Source organism: Hipposideros armiger, unplaced genomic scaffold (assembly GCF_001890085.2).
Source record: "Hipposideros armiger isolate ML-2016 unplaced genomic scaffold, ASM189008v1 scaffold_55, whole genome shotgun sequence".
Classification (NCBI taxonomy): domain Eukaryota; kingdom Metazoa; phylum Chordata; class Mammalia; order Chiroptera; family Hipposideridae; genus Hipposideros; species Hipposideros armiger.
Window position 1 is genome coordinate 5,402,161 of NW_017731405.1, and position 23,639 is coordinate 5,425,799.

The 23,639-nt window shown below is 38.2% G+C and overlaps 1 protein-coding gene across 1 annotated transcript in view; it reads right to left on the reverse strand.

The window, feature by feature from the left end:
- LOC109381903 (rho guanine nucleotide exchange factor 28-like) overlaps positions 1 to 23,639 on the reverse strand; it is a gene marked incomplete at its 5' end in the record, with an annotated part of 89,366 nt that overhangs the window by 55,972 nt on the left and 9,755 nt on the right. The window contains 10 exons of the mRNA XM_019641009.1: positions 4,015 to 4,091; positions 5,643 to 5,897; positions 10,606 to 10,723; positions 11,950 to 12,072; positions 13,341 to 13,588; positions 16,651 to 16,791; positions 19,252 to 19,379; positions 19,464 to 19,608; positions 21,479 to 21,527; positions 22,604 to 22,659. Coding sequence (XP_019496554.1) covers positions 4,015 to 4,091; positions 5,643 to 5,897; positions 10,606 to 10,723; positions 11,950 to 12,072; positions 13,341 to 13,588; positions 16,651 to 16,791; positions 19,252 to 19,379; positions 19,464 to 19,608; positions 21,479 to 21,527; positions 22,604 to 22,659 — 1,340 coding nt within the window. The remainder of the gene's footprint in view (positions 1 to 4,014; positions 4,092 to 5,642; positions 5,898 to 10,605; positions 10,724 to 11,949; positions 12,073 to 13,340; positions 13,589 to 16,650; positions 16,792 to 19,251; positions 19,380 to 19,463; positions 19,609 to 21,478; positions 21,528 to 22,603; positions 22,660 to 23,639) is intronic.

Below are 23,639 nucleotides of genomic sequence, written 5' to 3' on the forward strand. Positions count from 1 at the left end.
CTGGAAGAGAAGTGGTGGGGTCAGATATTTTTTAAATGAAAAAATAAGTAAGTGGGTAGAAAGTGGCATTAATTAAATCACCATCAGACCAGGAAGCATGAGGGACATGTCCATCATTATTCATACTAATCACACAAGACATCCGAGATGATCGAGAATTCAAATTACATCTCTAGGAAGGGAGGAAATACGTCTACTTTGAGACAGATGTCAATAACTGATGGTGCAAAGGCTTAATCCAGACTGCAGAGATGTTTCATTTGTGTAACAGCATTTAAAAAACAGATTTGCCAACATTTAAAAACTGGGGGATTCCACTTTTTAAAAAAAATCTAGATTTCCTTGAAACCTATGTAATTTTACTAATCATTGTCATCCCAATAAATTTATTTTAAAAAAAGATTTCAAAAAAGTCTAGATTTCTGAGTTCTTGGGAAATGAAGGCTAGCAGTCCTGGGCCCATCTCCTCATTTATTTTTTCAAATTATTTTATTTGTTTTTGTTTATTTATTCAATGTATTGGGGTGACATTGGTTAGTAAAACTATATAGGTTTCAAGTGTACATTTCTATAGCATCTATATATTGCATTGTGTGTTCACTACCTAGAGTCAGTTCTCCTTTCATCACCACATATTTAACCCCCTTTATCCTCTTCTACCTCCCCCCTCCCCCTTACCCTCTGGTAAGCACTAAACTATTGTCTGTGTCTATGAGTTTTTATTTCTTTGTCTTGTTCCTTTGTTGCTTTCAGTTTTATATCCCACATGTGAGTGAAGTCATATGGTTCTTGACTTTTTTCTGTCTGACTTATTTCATTTAGCATGATAATCTCAAGATCCATCCATGTTGTTGCAAATGGCAGTATTTCATTCTTTCTTATTCTGAGTAATATTCCATTGTGTATATGTACCACATCGTTACTCATTTATCAAGGGACATTTTAGTTGTTTCCATGTCTTAGTCACTGTGAATAATGCTGCAATGAACATTGGGGTACATATATCTTTATGGATAATGTTTTCAAATTTTGGGGGTAGATACCCAAAAAAGGGATTGCTGGATCATATCGTAAGTCTATTCTTAATTGTTTGAGGAACCTCCATACTGTTTTCCATAGTGGCTGTACCAATTTACATTCCCACCAGCAGTGTGTGAGGGTTCCTTTTTCTCCATAGTCTCTTCGACACTTGTTATTGTTTGTCTTATTGATGACAGCCATTCTTACAGGTGTGAGGTGATATCCAGATCCTCATTTAAAAACAGGCTATTGTTGAATATCCTGCCCTCTTTGAGACGGGCATGCACTTGCCAGGTCACTCTACTTCCAACCACTATCGGTCCCTTGATGCCAAGCCCGCTCCAGTCCGCTCATTTACATTCCTATCCAATCCCTATAGCCATTGGAGTTGAAGACCTCTGTCACAGGGGAAGAAGAAAAGGAGCTGCTACCTTTAGTCCCATTGTTACAACATATTCATTTGTGATTCCACAAAGTGGCCACTTCTATCAGCGGGTAATTCTATTCATGATTCCACTGTGATAAAGGCCTTGAGGTCACTTCCTATTTTGAACTTGCAATTGCATATCTCCATGTTCACTTTGTCTTTTTAATGGTCCTTCACTTTGAATTACCTTCTTTGATATTCAAGACATCCATCCTCCTAGACTCAGTATTCCAGGATTTGGTAAACACATCTAGTTTTTCCTATTCATTTTGTAGGTTTGGAGTCTACTGCCATTTCCAGCTGATTCCTCTTTAAAAATAAACAAAATTATCTTGTAGGAAAGTTACTTTATCCTCTTGCTACTTTCAGGTGCTTATCTACTGGCCATTTCCAAATTCATCATGTCTTCTGTAACATGTAGCAAGCATTTACTTAAGAAGTTTTTCTAATAGCACGAGAGAGAGAATCTCACCGGTGGGTATTAGCATGAAGATCACCTTCTAAAATACTAAGGTGAGAACTAGGAAATCCAGGTATTTGTATGCTCCTAGCTAATACATCAATTCCCTCAGGATATTACCTATAAAATATTTATGGCACATGGGCTGTGACAACTAAATGTATGTGATAAAACTGAAAAGCATATGATTGAAAAGCTGGGTGCACTTGACTCCTTACAGATAACGCTCTCTTTTGCTTCCTGACATCAGCAAGGGCTTAGCAGGCCTTTACGAAGCCAGCTCCATGTCAGGCTAACATCTTTAGGAAACAGTATTAGCATCACCTTACTGTTGTCCATTGACAAACACTTTCTACCAAGAGGAGCTAAGCTGTGGCTGCCTTCAATCTGGCATTTGGTGGATTGTATTCCTAAAGTCCCATTTAATGGTAAATGTGGTCTATGGGTGGCACAGATAATTCTCCAAGAAGTCAGATAAGAGGGACAGATCCATATTTCAAGTCATACTGTAAGTTAATTGTCACAGCTTGATCTGAATCCATACGCTCTGTTGTCCTGGAAAACAAAATAGTTGTCTTTCTCCTGTGTCCAATTCTTGATCCATCAGCAGGTCATTTGGCCTATAATACCACCCAGGAAGCAGGAGTTGCTTCTCCTTCAGGTCTTTAGTTTTGAAGAAACCTTTATTTCTGTAAAGGTGTGGTGTAAGCTTATTTTCTCTTCCAACATGGCTCTCACTAACCCACAGGTCAAATTAAATGGTCCCATTTTCCCACTTGTTACTCTTGTGTTCTTTCAGAGCATCCCCAGATAACAGCAGAGAGGGGTTGTGGGATAAACCAGTAGGTTGTCATGAAATCTGCAATACATACAGTTCAATACATACAGTTCAAATGAATCAGGGACATGGGGACTTATTTAAGGTCTCTTGTAGCCTCTGGTGTAGCTTTGTGAAAGAATCTCTGACCTTTATACGACTTGGCATCAATATGCTGATAAGACACAATGTGCTGGACAGAGTGAAGAAGACTATTGGGCCAACCTGACAAGCAAGTATGGATGGACAGGTGAGGCACTGCTCCAGCCTTCCTCCCTAGATCCCATCACTGGGTAGGCATGCTTCATTGTTTTCTTTGAGCAGTAGTAACAGAAAATTCATTAAGCTTTGAATTTGAAAAACCAGGAACTGATGATATCTGCTAATGATACCTGGCTATCCTATCAGTCAGTGGATGATAAACATCAGTGTTTTAGAGAGCCACCATTATACTATTCACATGGGTATTGCATCTTAGATTCTTTCCTCTAACAGGGCCTGATGCTCGAAATGCTGACAAGGAGTAAACTGATGACTCCTTGTCATTAATTATCAATTGATCTTCCTTCTTTAAGTGAGTCATTTTGGACCACGAAATGTTGTGTAAGAAACGTTATACAATACTGGTTTTACCACCAATGTAAGTCTATCTCTGTGCTGGCAATGAGATTAGCATAACACGCTATAAAGATAAGTGTTATATGAATGGCCTTAGTAATTAGCAACCATTATAGTAGAAATAAGAAAGGATCTTCTTTAAACTTTAGATACCAGGATGGTGTTTTCATATTAGATAGAGGGAACATCATGACAGCAGTTAGTGGGGTTAGCAACAGGTACCTCAGGCACCCTCCAATGGGAACAGGCAGCAAGGTGCCAGAAGTGACCAGCACTAATGTTTGAGTTGCTGGGAAGTCAAGGGGGATGGTGTCTGGAGGAAAGGCCCTAAGATAGCCAGATGGTAGAGGGTCACTTGGTGGGAGTTAGGCAGTGCTTAAGGCAGTGCCTATCTTCTAACCAGTACCACAGCACTTCAATATTTTCACAGTTGGTTAAGCTACTAAACCAGGTGACTCACCTGTCTTGGCTTTGATAACTGAACACTTACCATGCTAGTTAAATCCAATTAGATGCTTGTTACTAAACACTGGAATCACTAATTATAATGGGTCTAGAACAGGGACATATTTTTGCCAATGACTATTTAATGTCAGTAGGACTTTCAGGCATTTTCCAAGGAAATGTGGAATTAAACCATTTAAAATATGCATCACATGGCCATATACTTACAACAGCTGCAAAGATGTATTTCTGGTCTTTTTCTTGTAAAAACAGCAGCACATCAGTTAGAAGCAGAGCTAGGATATCTTCAAAGAAAAAACATTACTAGTATTAATGAAGCAAACCACAGATCAAATGCTATTATTAAATATTCTGATTTCATGTTTGAAATTTAAATAAATTTGTTAAAAATAAAAAGGCTAAGATTTAGTCGAATTATGAAACTTTTATAAAAACACCTGTATTATGACAGCCACAGATTTATAGATAACTCAATAGGTAAGCTGTGTTTAATTGTGCATGTTTATTTGTGTAACTATAGGTATTACTAAACCTCCACGAAATTTAATGCTGTAGCTTTCAAAATAGAAGAAAAATATCCAACAAAAAAGAGGGTTCTAAGAAAATGGGGCAAACCCTTACATTTAGGGGGAAAAATGTGCTTAATTAAAAATGTTAGAGGGCAGTTCCTGCCTTGAATTATGTATACAAATCTACTATTTTGTTCCATCTAGATCTGAGGGAAGTTTGAGACCCTATACCCCCTTACAAATTGTTCACAAGAACCTATCTTCACTATACACTAAAAATTCTGACACAACGTTACCAAACTGTTGATTCTGCAAAATGGATAAACAGCAAATGACCTGGAGCATAGGATCTATTACAAATTGTGGTTAACATTTCAGTTTGGTGAATATTCTAATTGTCATTAACGTATAATTGCAACATTGCAAGTTGCTGTCAACAAATCCCATTTCGGTCATTAGCTGCTACCATCACCGAAACTTGATGATTATCCAATGGAATTAACAGCCTCTCATTGCTTACCTCAGGAAGTTATTCAGATGTATTAAAAACAAGGAGAGCATACCAGTGGTTCTTAACTCTGGCTGTGCAGCAGACTCACCTGGGAACTTGTAAGCATCCCTATATTTGAGCTTCATCCCCAGACCAATAAACTCAGAATTTCTGGGAGAAGACTTGAGCATAGGTACATTTTTTAAGCTCCAGGGGCGATTTTAATGTGTGGCCAGGGTAGAAAAAGCATGGCTCAGGCAAGGTGCTAGCTACATAATCAGCCCTTAAGAATGTGAATAAGACTCTAACCAGATTAACAGAGTCAAGTTAATGTCCATTAGCAAACAGTAGCACTGAGGAGGCATTTACAGCAAGGTAAATGTGTCTATTTATGCAGTATATTACTCAGTGACAAAGATGACTTTCAGATTTCATTTTTCCCCTCAATGGTCTGCCAGTCTCAGGCTGGCTTCTGGCTTGGCACACACCAGACTCTAAGGCGTGTAGGTGTACTGCCTTACTTTCAACCCACCACCTTTGCCAGATTAATATATCAGTGCCAACTATAAGCAGAATTCTTAGTTCCTTTGATGTAAACATTACAAACATGTGAATTCATAAAACACACATGGAGGCTTTGGCTTGGGGACATGACCTCCCACCAAATGTTTGTAGCATTGGCCATGTTTGCCTGTGGAAGTTCACAGTTCCATCCTACAGGAATGGTTCCACGGACGTAGGGTTTGGGTGTGTGCATGCGTCTCTGAGCCACTTTTATTTTGGAAATCTGTCCTCTGTTAAATGAATAACATGTGTGAAAGAAGAGACATAGTTACCTTTGAAACGGCCAGTAGCAGTTTTCCAAAAAACAAGGCCATCGTATAATAGAGTCCTTTCTTTGCTTATGAGTGCCTGCTTCCTAAACACATGGCCGTTCTTGAGTTTTGTGTATGTTTTGTTTTCGATCTTACTTAGGATCTCAAGCCATTTTTGTTCTTTTTCATATTCGCTGACTTTTAAATCCACTGCTGCAATCATGTCCTTAATTAAGCAAAGAGCTTTGCATAAGTCTTTATGTTCTTCAGTTCTTTCTGCATGGGAAAAAGAGAGAAAGAACACTATACAATAAACCAGAGTGCTAAGGAAGACAATTTTTTCCCTATAGTTTTACACACAATTAAATGTATAATCCCAATAGCAAAAAATCTCATAACAAAAATGCTGGGTTAAAATTCAAATACCATATTATCACTCTACACCCCTCCTCCCAAAAAGAACTGTGAAAATATTTAATTATAAAAGATTTACTTTTCAGATGTACTTCAGCTGAAACATTGTGAAAATAGGATTATCTGATTTCTAGGCACCAGTTTGACCTAGAACAGAAGGGATTGTGTTGCATATCCTAACTTAGGCCTTCCTTCTGCCTCCCCAGACACAGGTAATCAAATAACTCCACACACACAAATAAACCCCACAGGTTTCTCAGAACTTAATGGAGCCGTAGGCCCAAGTTGAAGTCCTTTCATAAAATGCAGCTATAGGGTGCCTTGCATGGGTCCCTTCCTCCATAAAAATAATGCTAAAATTATGTTTTACAACAGCATTAGCATGAAGTTGACTAAATTAATATTAAACACTTTTTAAACTAAAAAATTGGACCAAGGCACTGTGCCTAGTCAGCCATGCTCATGCCAACAGAACAGATAATCATCAATTCCGGTTATTACTCTTTAAAACACTGGCCATCTGCCCTTATCTCTGGGTTATTTTTAAAAATTCTGGAGGAGTTTCTGGAACAGCTAGCTTCCTAAAACTCCGGATGAAAGTGAAAGTAGCTATTTTCTATATTTGAGGATAAAAAAAAAAAACCTAGTTGATGTTTACTGAGGCAAATGAAACTGAAAGGGAAAGTTTCAGGAGGTTAGAAGGTGCTAGAAAGAGAGAAGAAAAAAGTTGGCAGAGAAAAGAAAAGGCTCTCTAGAGCCAAGAAATAAACACACAGAAATAGCAGTCAGTGGAATGAGAGTAAGCCCTCAACAAGTGTAAAGAATTCCAGGTTCTAAATGTCTTAAACAGGTATGAGGATTTTGTCAGAAAACCTCAAGGAACAGATCCAGACACACATTTTTAAAACGGAAGATTCTTTCTCACTGTCCATGAAAGAATACAGCTCACTACTTTACTATACCTATTGGCCATTAAACACCCCCTCACCAAAAAAAAAAGGTTCTTATTTCTAAAGAGTATATTTCATAAATAGGAAAGTTGAGTAGAGAATGAGTTACAATGTGACTTGGGTAAGGCCAAGGAAAGGCTCCAAGTGTTTTGACCTTCAGGGACAAATTACTGTCTTACAAGCTCCAAGTAGAGCCATATCAGCCTCACCTGGGAGTCTTTCAGAAATGCACACCTTTGTTGGGTTCCACGTCAGACCTACTGAATGAGAATCTGCACGTAAACAAAATTCTCAGGTAAAGGGTAATTCCCAATAAAGTCTGAGAAGCACTGACCACTGGTAAGGCCTGACCTAATGAGGTGGTGTCCTCAACCACTATGGCAGCTGTGCCTGAGGAGCCATAAGTCATACTTATCATTTCTGACACACAGTAGGCAACCACTGTTATTCATTCTACCGGGAAATTGGCATGGCATGGTTCTTGAAGTAGCATTAGCTGACCTAATACAATCTGACAAATTTTAGTCTTTGAGGTAGTGTATTAAACTTAAGAGAATATAAACACGAACAAACTGAAAGTCTTAATTTTGTATATTGTGCTTATATTTTATTTTTTGTTAAATTATAGGGAACAATAAAAATGGGACACAAGGAATAGAAGCCACCATTCCTGCCTGAACTTTGCTCTAAATGTTACTGAAAAATGGAAAGAATACAAGATATGACCAAAAAATACAGTGAATGTTTAAATTAAAAGAAAATTATTACAGTGAAAGACACATTGCCATTAATCCTCCTCAAAATACTACCCCTCGCTTCTAACACACTTATCCCACCATTCTTACCACTTTCTGAAGCAGTTCTGGAAGTTCTCCTTCCTGAGTGTCTTTAGTTGTGCTGTCATGGCTGCCTCGATATCCTGAATCATTTTAACTCTAAGGAAGAGCCATAAGTCTCACCGTCCCAGATCCAGTGAATAAGGTGGATGAGGACACACCGTAATGTTTTTATTTGACAGAAATTGCCATATACCAGAAGCAATGTGTGACATAGAGTGTTGTCATGATTAAGAATGATTTAGGGCACACTTGAAAACACACCTTCTCTCAACTGCAGCTCACACCCGACTGACAGCACAAACAAGTTAAAACTAGTCACACAAGGTTCGACATGCCATTTCCTGTATTGAAGATCCCTGCCTTTCCATTGGATGGCACACAGCAGCAGCATTCACGATATTTTTTTTTTATCACAATGGAAAGGCTCTGTGTCACACGTTGCTTCTGGTGTGGCAACTTCTGACAAATATAAACATTATGGGGCCAGCTGGGTGGTGCAGTTGGTTAAGAGTGCGAGGGTCGCTGGTTTGATTCCCACATGGGCCACTGAGCTGCGCCCTAGCTGAGCTGCTGCTGAGCTGGTGAGGGTGCCTGCTCTTAGCAGCAAGGTTGCCGGTTCAACTCCTGCATGGGATGGGGGCTGCACCCTCCCCTCCCGCCCCCCCGCAACTAGATTGAAAGCGATGACTGGACTTGGAGCTGAGCTTGCACCCACCACAACTAAGATTGAANCCGCAACTAGATTGAAAGCGATGACTGGACTTGGAGCTGAGCTTGCACCCACCACAACTAAGATTGAAGGACAACAACTTGACTTGGAGCTGATGGATCCTGGAAAACCACAGAGTTCCCCTTCCCCAATTCCCCAACACTGTTCCCTTCCCCAATTCCCCAGTAGAATCTCAAAAACAACAACAACAATCAACCATTACTGTGCACCCTCATCCACCTTATTCACCAGATCTGGCACTGTGCAACTTCTGGCTCTTCAAAGTCAAAATGACCATGAAAGGTAAACGTTTTGAATCAATTCAGGACAATGAGGCAGCCATGACTGTGCAACGAAAGACACTCATGAAAGAGGACTTCTAGAACTGCTTCAGAAAGTGGCAAGAAAGATGGGATAAGTGTGTTCAAAGCAAGGGGGAGTATTTTGAGGGGGATTAAAGGCAATGTGTCTTTTACTGTAATAAATGTTTTTATTTAAACATTCACCATATTGTTTGATCACACCTCTTCATGCATTTCTACTCACTTAGACTCTTTCCCCAAAATAGGATGTTAGAAGTTGACATTTTTTGAGCACACATCTAAGATCTCATTGATCTTATAGGGTACCTTAAGACATCATTTTCATTATTTTCAAGTCAACTGATCATAATAAAGATAATAAAAACAGCTCCCATTTATTGAGCACCCTGTTTATACCAGGCTCTGCACTGGGCACTTTCTGGGACAATCTCCCTTAATCCTAACAATTCCATAATATAAAGGTTATCATTCTCACTTGGTAGTGGAGAAAGCTGAGGCTCATTTAATTAAACTGTCCAACTAACAAGCAGCAGAGCCAAGTATTTACAATGGCAATGCAAGTTTACAATTCCAAACGCAAGCCCTTGTTAATATAACACAATACCCCCCAATAATAATAAACTCAAGATCAATAAGGGCCGGCCGAGTGGTGCATTGTTTAGGAGTTGGCTTGGGACGCCAGCTCTGAGCAGCAGGGCCCCGGTTCGGATCCCACATGAGGGCCAGTGACGTTGCGCCCTCTACAGCTAAGATGGTGAACAACAGCTCAATCTGGAGCTGGGCTGCCATGAGTCACCAGCGACAGTGTAGGCTGCAGCCCCTGCTGCAGTGGGCTGACATGAGCTACCGTGAGTGGCTGGCAGCCAGCGTGAGCAGCCAGCAGCTGGCATGAGCTGCCGTACAATGGCCAGCGAGTGACTGCCTCACCCGGGAAGAGCACAGTGATAATACCAACATGGGCCAGTGAAGCAATGTCTTCCACAACTAGACTGAAAAGCAAAAGGACAGCAACTTTTCTGTTCCCCTTCCCTGATTCCCCAACGCTGTTCTCCTTCCCCAATTCCCCAATAAAATCTTAAAAAAAAAAAGAAAAAACCAATAAGTAAGCTTGAGGAACAGGCATTTTTATTTATATATTCATTGCACTAATATGTTTGTTTATTGATAGCCTATTCTGTACCAGCCATTGCACTAGGCTTTGAAGATTCAGTTGGGAGCCAGACAGACACAGGTCTTCTAGATCCTACCAGGAGCCTGTAGTCCAGCTATGTGCCTTAAAAGCTCCTTAAAGAAAGCCCAGATGTTACTCCCCGAAACTTAATGAACTGACGGGTCAAAAATAGCTCCTTCATAAATCATTCTCTATCCAATAATTCATTGCTTGGGAGAGCTGACATTTGGTGCTAGGATCAATCACATATGTTTCATCAGACTACTGGGAAGGTGATAGGAAGACGAGGATGAAAAGGTGTTAAGAAGGTCTGGATATACGGAAATTGCAGAAGAGAAAGGCAGGGTCAGAGTATGAAGATGCCTGCTTGGTTTGGGCTGCTTGGAGGAATTCAGACTATTGGCCAAGCACATTACAAAAGATAATTTTTCAAAATGGATCCTAAGGCTTTAACAACTTTCCCATAAGAAAAATCTTTATGAATCAGAGGCCACAAGCATTTATAGCTCTTTACAACACCTCAGATATGTTTCAAACTAATGAAAGAGCAAATGTTTGTCCCAGAAGTTGTCACTCACCCTTCGTGTACTGCAATATCCTTTCCACCAAGACAGGGTACTTTGTGATGCGCTGAGTGACCAGCAGAATGCATTCTGGAATTCCTCGGCGTCGAGCCAAAAGATTACTATTGCGGAGCTTCAAAAATATAGATACATGTTTATATACACACTCCATCTGTATTTTATTTTTAGGTGTGAATTTCATACACAGAATCTACAATAGCATAATTCTATTCAGACACAACACAATATGCATTATCATTAATTAAAATGGTGCATTGTCATTAAATTGTATACTTTGCCATTCATTTCAATAGCCCAACTAGCCAAGATTTCAAGAAGTTTTAAGTTGCTCTGATGCATCTGCAGCTAATTCCAAAAGTGAGAGAATTCCAATACTTATAAGTGGTAAGAGTCGTGAACAGAAAATGTTTTGAAAAATACTCAGAAATCAAAGTTAGATTTTGAGTATGAGTTTGCAGTTAACTGTGTTTTTCCCACAGGTCTTTCTCTACATTTGTTACTATTCATCGTATCACTTAGGGTTGCCTCTAATCAGGGCAAATTTTTTCTAAAAGTTGCAGAGTATTCTTTTTCAAGTTCTCAATATACACGTATGTGGGAAGAAAAACAAAGAGGAGAATTGGGTGGCATTTTGTAAATGGTACATAAAAATTTAGAATCCATTAAACTATAAAAGGAAAATTTTCTTTAACAAATAAATTAGATGCCTCCCCCCAAAAAGAGATGGGGAACATTCAAATTAAAAGAGATTTAAAAGATGTAACCCCCATATATAGTTGTGAACCTTGGACAGATCCTGATTTAAGCAATCCAATTTTATGAGCTAATCAGGGAAATCTGAACACTGGCCAGCTGTTAGAAAATACAGTGAAACCTTGGATTGCGAGTAACTTGGTTTGTGAGTGTTCCGCAAGACAAGCAAACATTTCTAATACATTTTAACGTGATAAACGAGCGAAGCCTTGCAATACAAGTAGTTATTTCCGGAACGAATTATGCTTGCTAACCAAGGTATTACTGTATTAAAAATTATTGTTAATTTATCTAAGTGTGCTGGTCATTGTAATTTTTTCAAGATATCATATTGTTTAGAGATACATACTACATATGAAATGATATGTATCATGGATTTACTTCAAACTAATCCATGAGATAAATTCTATCTTTATTTTTACTAAAGAGACTTTCTATCTTTGCCACAAACCTATTAGTCCTTCCTTCTCCTTTCCCTGAAAAACAGCACCAGATGTGAGACTTGCTTAGATCATGTAAGAAACAAGCATCAACTACTTCCCCATGACGGTTTACCACTTCGTAATAGAATTTTACAATACTTGCCTTAATAAAATTCTGAAACTTTTTATTCTGCTGGAGTTCTTTAAAGAGGCTAACAGCTTCTTTGTGATGGCTACAGAATTCTCCATATATTTTCTTCATTTTATTTGCATTTTCTTCTGAAAACTGAGAATAACATTTCAATGATGGCTTATAAATTTAGTCTGTTTTAGACACTAAAAAGAAAATGCAATTTCCATATATTTCAGTACATCCTTTACAAATAAAAGAATAAACATCAGGGTTTTCAAAGCTCAATGGTGATGAGCATATGTTAAAGTAATTGTCTACTTATTAATCTACAAACAGACAATAATATTGGCATGTTCTGTTTATCTGTTAATGGACCTGCTTCTTAGTAATATTAGAATATTTTATAAAAGCAGTTCATGTTACTTTTTGGTGTTTTCATGGCATATGAGCAAATAAACTATTTACATGACAAAAAAAAAAGAATAAACATCACGGAACTTCTGAACACAATCACTTCTCTCCCCTAAACACTTTTTAAATTAAAATAAAAGGAAGTAGTCAAGATGTAAAGGGAAGACATCGACCTAGTATGCTCATGTTATATTGACTAATTCAATTATCAAATAGCCAAATGAAAGACATTTTATATATTTTATTATTATTATTTTAGCGTTTGTGCAACTTCATGATTTCAATTTATAGTTTTTAATACTTTCATAGATTGAAGGAAGGGTTATGTGGAAACATTTGGGGGTCCTCAGTAAGGGTCCTCTCACTGGTTGACATCACACTGGCTAACTGTGTAATGGATCATTTCCATGGACTCAGTCCTCAGTTGGGAATTTGATTTTTGTCAGTGCATCACAAATGGGCCAAGAGGCAGGTAACCAAGATAAAAGAGAAAGGTGAATCACCAGGATGCCAATTTATTAACTGATGCAGAGCTGTAGAGATGTGAGATGGATATTTCAATAAGCTTCAGCTGTAGAAAAATCTCTCTCTCCCAGGTATGAACTCTAGGGCTCTAATGATAATAAATCTGGCTCACTCCAGTGTTTGTTTTGGAGATGTTGGTAAGACTATCATGGGCCCATTGAAGGGGCCCCATTACTGGAGAGCCATCACAATAAGAAGTCTACGTAGCATTTTTATAAGGGGGTGTATTTATGGCTGTGACTCCTGGTGGAGGTGGCAATAGGGTCAAGGATAATCCAGCCTAGTGACACACAGAGGAGCCAGTTACTGGCTGTTAAAAGCTCTCAGGGATCAGTCCTACAAAACAACATCAAAGAAAAGAAAACCAACCAAATCCATCTGTCAATCAGAACGAAATCAATTTCAGTTCTCTACAGGCTTTTAACGCGGCAGAGAGTCTACAAACGTTTAGGTTTCATAGCTTAGGGCCTTGAAATCTTTCTTACCTGTTGTACTAGAATATCTCCAATTCGGTTGATGATGAAATTCTTGTCATTGTCAGCACAGGATTCCTGTCTTCGCTCCTTCATGCTATAGAAGAAATGCCTATGAATTTCAAGTAACTCATCTAAACAGGGGAAGATTTTATCCACGGTGCTGTGGTCAAGCTGCAGCTCCTCTTTCATTCCTTTCCTGAAGATCTCAGACATGATGAACAGGGTCTGAATATGATGCATTTCTGTTTGCATTAGCTCTGAAACAGGTGAGCAGAAACAGGCTTTAAATACCAGTATCCCTACTGACTTAAGTTAGCAGATGAACACGATAGGTTACATAAATAAAAAGAGGGAACATTTAGAAATAACTTTCTTCCACCATAAAAGTCAGCATTGATTAAACATTTAATGTAAGCTCAAGTTATTGGTCTATATTTTTTTCCAGATAAGAGGATACATGTAAGTCCAATATATAAGAATCCAATGTTATCAAAAACTCGCATAATATAAAGCTAGCATCTTTAAGTATCTTCAGCTAGAAACCAGGTCTTATTCTCTCCTGAATGCTCTATAAAGTATAACTTAGTTTGCCTGTTTTCTTTCATTTTTCTTTTTTTTTATTGAGTAGGAGCACAAATTAATTTGGCAAATTAAATTGAGTTAAATATAATCAAGTTCCTCAAAGAGGACAATAGTAGGTCCTTTCTATTCCTGTATCTGTCTCCAACATTCCACTTTCTCCAGGGGAGGACAGCACATCATGATCAACGGACATCATCGAGAAAGTGAAAAGACAGTTCATAGAATGGGAGAAAATATTTGCAAATCATATATCTGATAAGGGACTCATGTTCAGAATATATAAAGTGCTCCTATAACTCAAGAATAAAAAAAAAACCCACTTCAAAAATAGGTAAAAGATTTGAATAGATGTTTCTCCAAACAGATATTCAAATGGCCAAGAAGCACATGAAAAGACGTTCAACTAGCCATCAGGGAAAGGGAAATCAAAACCACAGTGAGATACTACTTCGCACATACTAGGATAATTGTAATAAAAAAGATAGGCAATAAGGAAGTGTTGGTGAGGATGTAGGAAAATTGGAACCCTCATACAATGCTAACAGGAATGTAAAATGGTGCACTGGCTTTGGAAATTAGCCTGGCAGTTCCTCAAAAGGGTAAACAAAGTTACCACATGACTGGAAAAGTAGAAACAACCCCAACTAATGATCACCTGATGATTAGATGAACAGAATGCAGTATATTTATATGATAAAATACTATTTAGCCATATGAATGAATCTTGAAAACATGATGTTAAGTGAAAGAAGCCAGGGACAAAAGATCACATATCGACATATTGTACAATTCCATTTATGTGAAATGTCCAGAATAGGCAAATCCATAGAGACAAAAAGTAGGTTAGTGTTTGCCAGAGGCTAAGTGGGAGGGGAAATGGGAAATGATAGTAATGGGCACAGAGTTTCTTTTTGGAGTGATGAAAATGTTCTGGAATTACATAGTAGTTGATGGTTACACAACTTTGTGACTATATTAAAAACCATTAAATTCACTGTAAAGGGGTGAATCTTATGGTATGTGAATTAACTCTCAATGTTAAAAATGCATCATAAAATAAAATAATAATTTACAATTTGTGGGAGCATTGAAAGTTCTAGATTAGTATTTCCAAACTCACACATTTGGAGAAAGAATCTAAAATATCAGCCATGGAAGGTAAACAAATTGAATTGCAGCTTTGTTTATTATTTTATCATAAATAAAAATTTTTAAATTGGGAACCCACTAACTTTTAATTATTATTGTTTACCCTGTTTTAATGCCTACTCTATACTAAACATATACCCATATCATCTTATTTAATCTTTTAATCCATTATAATAAAAAAAATAAGAATGATTTCCCTCATCTTTACAAGAGAGACAATAAATAAGAAAGGTGAAGAATTTCCCCAGAACCCAAGCCTTTCTGACACAAAAGGCCATGTAGTGAACTACACTACATGATAATTCATCCCAAATGGGTTAGATTATTTTTAATATATGAAATCAAGAGGTAAATGAAGAAAAATTACAGTACAATATAAATTATATGAGAAATGCTAAAGGGAAATTGGCTAATTCCTTTCTGTAACTCCCACCAATACAGCTCTGGACAGCTTTCAAAGCATGCTCACATATCATCTCACCTGACCTGCATAACCACCACCTGACTCAGGTGAGAAGGGGTCTTCATTGACAATGGACTTTTTGGTTCATACCTGCATACAGGCATACCTTGTTTTACTGTGCTTGATTTTCTTTCATAGATATTGTGGGGTTGTTTGCAAATCGAAGGCAAGACCCTTCCGTCAGCAAAAAGATCACAACTCACTTTATTGCCACACTTGCTGTATTGTGGTGGTGTGAAACCGAACCGGAACTATCTCCAAGGTCTGCCCGTCCACAGGATCAGTGAACTAAGAGCTAGTCTCATCTTCCAAATAAGGTACCTTCTCAGAACCACTTTTTAACATCAACTTTGTACCTGAACATTTTCTAAACTTCATTTTTTCCTAACTCGTGTATAATTTAACTTCCCCTAATTCAGATTGCCTCCATTCCAAAAGGCATGAAATAGTAAAATGTCACCAGAGTTGCACTCCATGTTCAGGACTGCAGCACACATTCACGTATTGCTAACCCAGGTGCTGCCAGTCCCACTGCAGTCTATGTGAATGGCGCCTTCTGGTGTGTGTGGGCTAACCACAGGACCACATATATAGCAGCCCTCTCCATACTACATTAAAACATATGAAATTTTACTGTGATTCTTTTTTTTTTAATTGGGGTACAGTGTGTTTTTCCAGGACCCATCAGCTCCAAGTAGTTGTTTCAATCTAGTTGTGGAGGGTGCATCTCAGTAGCCCGTGTGAGGATCGAACCGGCAACCTTGGTGCCATGAGCCTGTACTCTAGCCAACTGAGCTAACCAGCCGCCCCTTCCTGTGATTCTTATAATAGCAGAGGTAAAAGAGTATAGGCCATTGCTGAGTAAACTTCAAAAGGGTCTGAGAAATAAACTTGGCTTTGTACCAGGTACATATAATGCCTCATAACATTTTAAACCTGAGTATCATTATCAGCATTTTACAAATGGAGAAACTGAGATCCAGGTGAGTTAAATAATTTGTCTGCGATCAAGTAACTAGAAAATGGTAGAACTGGAATTTGAACCCAGTTCCGAATGGTTGCAAATTCCAGGCACTTTTCTCTACACCACACTGATTCAGCCCAAGGAGCATATGAAAAGCTTACCAAAAATGACATCCTGTCTTTTGATGACATCTTTCTCCTGCCTGCTACAAAATGAGGGGTCCACCACAAGACTCCACGATTCTGCTTCAAACTCCTGGGCATCACTGCTGAGGTCACTCCACAGAGAAGAATCCACAACATCTAATGTGTTTTTAGAAAAGAAAAGTCAGAAATGGAGTAACATGCGTAACACAAACAGACCTTTATAAGTCCCCATATTTATGGATTCATCACACTAATACACGTGCTATGAACGTAGAAGAAATTAATCCAAAATACTGTTGCTGTAGCATTAAAACATCTGAAAACCAAACTGGTAAAATGGCACAAATCAAGGTTGCTCTCATAAAAGCAAAGAAGTATCAGATATTAATACAGTGATTGTGTATATACCAAAAAAAAAAAAGGGCATTTGAAGATGCTTTTGTTTGTTTTGGCTTGCTCTACTTTAGTTTTACTTTTGGTAACTTCAGAGTCCACAATATGCTTACAGAATCTCAAACACCCTGATTTCTTTTGCCTCAGGTTATTTTGCACTATTTACTCAAATCTGAATTTTATACTTGTCCATTTGATTTGTTCTTTCCCTGCCTTGCTGTCCTTAATATAAACATGAAGCAGGGTGTAAAGATTCGAGTCACATGTGAGTACAGATTTTCTGACAGAATTTGACCACACACACACATACACACACACCCTTCAGAAAATTAAATTCTATTGGTCCAAGAGACATTCCTGAGAGAGATTATATTATAGCTCAAGCAGTAAAGATGACAATGACAAAGGGTTACTATCCAAAATTTATAAAGCACTCATACAACTTAACACCAAAAAACCCCCAAAGAATCCAATAAAAAAATGGGCAGAGGACCTGAACAGATATTTCTCCAAAGAGGACATACAGACGGCCAACAGACATATGAAAAGATGCTCAACATCACTAATCATCATAGAGATGCAAATTAAAATCACAGTGAGATTTTTTTCACACCTATCAGAATGGCTATTATCAATAAATGAACAAACGATAAGTGTTGGCAAGGATGTAGAGAAAAGGGAACCCTTGTGCACTGTTGGTGAGATTGCAAACTGGTGCAGCCACTATGGAAAACAGTATGGTGTTTCCTCAAAAAATTAAAAACAGAACTACCTTATGACCTAGCAATTCCACTCCTGGGTATATTTATCCAAAGAAATCCAAAACACTAATTCAAAAATATACATGCATCCCTATGTTCACTGCAGCACTATTTATAATAGCCAAGATATGGAAACAACATAAGTGCCCATCAACAGATGACTGGATAAAGAAGATGTGGTACATATATACAATGGAATATTACTCAGCCACAAAAAAAGAATGAAATTTTACCATTTGCAACAACATGGATGGACCTAAAGGGTATTAAGCTAAGTGAAATAATTCGCTCTGAGAAAGACAACTACCATATGATCTCACTTATATGTGGAATCTAAAGAACAAAATAAATGAACAAACAAAACAGAAACAGACTCACAGAGAACAAACTGATGATTGCCATCTAGGAGGGCAGGGAGAAAAAGGTAAAGGAATTAAGAAGTACAAATCTCAGTTACAAAATAGTCATGGGGATGTAATGTACAGCATAGGAAATATAGTCAATAATATCATAATAACTATGTATAGACTACTGGGTTGTCAGAAAAGTCATGAAGTATTTTTTCTATGTTTTTCGTTGCAAAAATTTGTCATGACTTTTCTGACAACCCATAGTTAGGGGGAATTACTTCATAAATTATATAAATGTCTAGCCACTATGCTGTACACCTGAAACTACTATAAAATAATATTGAATGCCAATGTAATTAAAAAATAAAAGTAAAAATTAAGTGTTTAAGGATTTTAAAGAAAATAAACATAAAAAAAGCTGACATGACAATTAAGTTTAAAATAAAAGAAACAGATTCCTGTAGCACAGTCCACTCCTTCTCTTGTTACTACTCTCCTTTCATTCAGTTTTCTTTCACTTATTGCTACAACTTGGATATGATAAGTAATTCCCCAGGTTTATGTTCTGTTCTACGAAATATGCTCTTTTGAAAAACTGCTTTTAGTCCCCTAGAAGTAGGAGGCAACAGATGAGGATAAATATCCCAGAGTTCTAAGCAAGTCCAGTCTTAACTAACTGAANTATATATATATATATATATATATATATATATATATATATATATATGTATAATCCTATTACGATTCATTATCAGCTGTAAAACTTTAAAAAAAACAACAACAAATATACTATGTCATTTTATTCATTATGTTTATGACATATATCCATTTAAAAATTACATCATATTTCTTTGGTTACTCTATGGAAATATGGAAGTCTTCTTTGGGGCTAAATTTTCTCTTTCTTTCTTTCTTTCTTTCTTTCTTTCTTTCTTTCTTTCTTTCTTTCTTTCTTTCTTTCTTTTTTTTACCAGAAGAACCTATACCAAAGAGACACCATGAAACAGAATTCTTTTAAAAAGAACATGTTTCAATCTCATATCCTTCAGAAAATATTCCTTTTGGCGAACATTCATAGAAACACAAGTACATACAACATGTCTCCTTCTCACCTTCCATTAAGAAAGAATCCGTGGAGGGAGATGAGCCCATGGACTGTAACAGCTCATCAGAATGAGACCTGCTTCTCCAGGCGTTCCCGTCACTCTCAGACTCCAGGGATGTCCCCGACCTCCTGAAGCTGCGGGGAGGAAGAGACGGAGGGAGAAGAGTTAGCCCCAGCAGCGGCTCTGAGATGCGAAAATATAAAACCACACAGCCTTACCTTTCCAGGGTGGTACCTGGAACACTTCTGGACAATGGATGGACCTGCCCTGTAGTCTCCTTCCTCCCAGTCGGCAATCCAATAGGCATGGAGGAAGAAGGGTGCAAGGAGAGACCTGGCAGTGGGATGTCTCTAAATGAAGAATCTGGAAATCAGAATGGATGCTTCATGTGTTTTCATAGAGGGCAGTAATTACAAGTAAAGGTAGTCACTTAAAAGCCAGAAAGCTAAACACTCGAATGGCAGCTTCTAATGTATCACACACCTAGCCTTGAAACCACCCTCCCTGCCACATCCTAACACCTGCTTCAAATGTCCCTTCCATTTCACACCCTGCTGATAGCTCTGCGGCAGGCCTGCTTCAGCATATCCACTTGGAGGCTGTTGGTCGCTGGGATTACACAAACAAGGAAATGGAATGGGGAAACATTGTCACAGCTTTCTCATAAACCACTGCTTGTACTCCTTAGAGCCAGCTTTAAATAGATGCAAGGTGTTATTAGCACTGTTACTAGAATGCATATTGTGTGTATACACAAGCATACGCACACACAGAGCATGTCAATGGATTGGAATGATGCTGGGAGTCTGTTTCTTTATGGCATGAGAATTTCAGGCAAATGAAACCTTCAAGCCAAGCAGAGCTGTTCTCTCTCACATACTGAAAACTAAATGGTGCTTTAATACCTGTCTGGTCAGTTCTAAAATGTTGGGCATAGATGAATTTACATTTGATGTGTACTACAAATGGCTCTCAGAAAATATGTCAGTCCTATAATATTATAGCTGTAGCTACCGAGCTTCTCAAGCACAAGGGGGGAAATACTTGCATGGAATTCCAGGATATTATAAAGAATTTTACACACACATGATTTAATTTTATTCTCAGGACTCTCAAGTAAACAGGAGGAGTAGATGATATTTTATCAATTCTAAGATGCTTTTTATTTTTACAATTAACCTTATGAAGTGGAGAAGCACCTTACAGCTATGGTAGAAGGGACTTCTGGTGTCACAGCAGGGGAGTAAATGATGTCACAGTTGTTACTGTCAGCACTAGCTCAACGCTGTGTAACATCACAATAAATCGCATGTCACCGTGAATCTGCATTCCCTCATTATCCCAATTCAAGTGGTTTTAAAAACATGGCTCACACTTTGTTACAGCTTTGAAATGAAAAGTAACTGCAAACTTAAAATGCCTGTCACCTGGAAAGCAATGCAATTTTAAAACAGAAGAAATTGCAAAGTCTTTCACAACAAATCAAAGGCTTTTCGAACATAGGAGATTGAAGGTGTTGACGGTTTTTGCATGCAATGTAAAGAACTGTCAAAGGCTGCCAATTATAGTAAAGAGAAATTGTTTAAACTTCAGCCATATATAATTCAAGAAAAAAAAACAAACAGAATCACCAACTTTACCAATATGCAAACTAAACTTGGATATGCCTTAAAATCTGTCATCCTAAAGAGGCTGATGAGATCACAGCCTCAAGCACAGCCAGTAAAAAGTACCAAGTTGCTATGACAATGGACAACAGGAAATGATAAGAATCTATAGATTTTGAACTTAAAGTTTTTTTCCCCTAAACTTTGTGATTCTTAAGAAGTATGTGGTGTGTATTTGTCTAGATGACAAATATGCTACTGCTAGGAAAACATAAAATTATGTACACTTAGTTAATGTAGTGTTTCTCTTTTCCCCCCAAAGGTTATTAAATCAGTAGTGCATATTACACTAGATTGCATCTTAGAATTGAGGCAATATCATAATACCTTCTCCATATAGTCCTCCCAATATAAAAGTTCGTATAGTATATATAGCACAAAGGTTATTAGGCTGCCATAGAAATTTATGCCATTCTTGACCTCTTTGTATAACTAAAAATTATGCCAACCACGTGTCATGGAAGAAGACATAATTCAGCAAATGAGAAAACAAAAGGAGGGGGTATTTTACATTGGAAAATGTGTGGTATGAAATTGAAAAAGTTCTTGTTTTCCACATCACTTACTTCCAAGGATGGTCTGCGATTTGTTCTTGTTATATTTCTCTTGGAATTTCTGGTAAAGAACATTAGAAACACATAAACTAAGATCAAAGCACCATTGGACTACAGTTAGAATGTCCACACAGTTAGAACACAGAGCAGGTTTCTTATCTGCATCATTTTCGTTGTGTTTTTTTTTATTTACTTCAAACAAAGAAGGAATTCAAAGCAAAAGACATTAAATGCAACAAAGAGCAAAATGTTATGATAATGAGATATGCAAGTTATAATGAAGGTGTGTCACATGAACACATCCCATAAATATCCCAGCTTTATTAAAAGCCTAGGGGAACCAGAAATCTCCAGCTCACATGTCCAGACTCAGGCTGAAAGGGCAGTTCCTATCAGGGCTGCCTTTCTCCTACTTGTTTCTTTCTACTCCTGGCTATTCCTCCTGCCTCCAACAACTTTGAGCATTGAAGCATCACCCTCAACTCTGTAATCTGACACAGAGTGTGTGGCCATTAACATGGAGGTTGGTAACGCCAAGTTTCCCTCTAAAGGGTCACCATGCTTACTCACACGCATTTCTGACATGACTTTAGAGTGGAGAAGAAAGCAATACAATGATAGATGCCGCATCTACTCAAGCCCACACTCAAACACAGAGAACATTCTTCTAGTCCAGTGGGCCTCACAGTGTATGGTCCTAGGACCAGCAACGTCATCTGAGAACTTGTTAGAAATGCAAATTCTCAGGCCCTACCCAGACCTACTGAATCAGAAATTATGGGTGTGAGGCCCAGAAATCTAACAGGTTCTGCAGGTGATTCTGATGTTTGTGAATTACTGCTTTAGACTTCATTTATATATGCTCAGGGTTTCCACTGATAAACCAAGCAGATTCCAACAGAAAGGCATTCCCACCCACACTGCATAACACAGGTGGCCAGACTGGCACTTTCCCTCTAATTCTGAGAGTACATAGTTAGGGGAATAACTATACACTTTGAGCATGTGTTATTTTATTGCTACAGTGATCATTTTGGAAGTAAATCTAGACAGTAATAAAAGAGCAAAAACCTAAACATAATATGAAGCAACCAAGCTAGATATAAACATGTAATATTCACAAGTGACAGCGATTACCTTGGTACATGGAGGTGCAGCGTCTTTACAACCCTTATGCACATTTGCATTACAGTCTGAAACAAAGGGAAAAGAGAGAAAAGCATCCATCTTATTTAAGTTACTCTGAAATAAGATTACAACATGCTTTTACTGGTCATTATAAAAATAGCACATACATATTAAGAACACTTAGAAAACTTAAGAAGGAAACAATATTTAAATCACATGTAGACCCACCATTCAAGCACAAGCACACTGTTAATATTTCAATTCCTTGGAGATATTGTTTCCCTTTTGCACAGGATCTTATCAGTTATGACACCTGGAATTATGCATGACATACACTTCCCTGTCTGCCTGGGAACTCATTTACTACTATGTGCCCTATATTGTAAGATATTTCTGACATCTGGCTGGTAGCAACTGTCTACTCCCAGTTAAAATGCCTATGAAAACAGAAAGGAAAACAAACAACAACTCTGGAAAAAAAAGAAAAACTGTATCATCCATCTCTGACAGGAATTCCTAGTCACTAGAGGTAGCCAAATTAAAATAGAAAAGTTAGTGGCTTGCCTATGTTTTACTTCATGAAGCAATGTGGCCTCATCTCACTGAACGAAGGAAGGGGAACCCTTTGCCTGCCCCTTTCTGACCAATGGCTCAGAGACACAAGTTGTTGTCACAGAAAACTGACCCTGTGTGGGGGCTACTTTCTGCCAGTCTGCTGTCTTCTTGCCCTCTCTCCCCTCCCACCTCTGCATCGCCCGCCACAACCACCCTGTCCCACCCACCCCTACATGCTCTGTGTAGCGAGAGGAACATGTGGCTTATCAGCAGCTACTTTAGAAAGAATTCTTCCAGAGGGGTAGAAGGTCCCATATAGGTCCATCAAAGCCACACTGGAAAAGTGCCCGTGACCCCTTGAGACCCGTGCAGGAAGCTGAGCCCAATCACCTCCCGCTGGAGGTCTGCGGAGGCATTTTAGGCAATGCCGCAGTGGCCAATGAGCGCAGCCCAGGCTAATTCATGAACTGGTCCCACTGGCAAACATGGA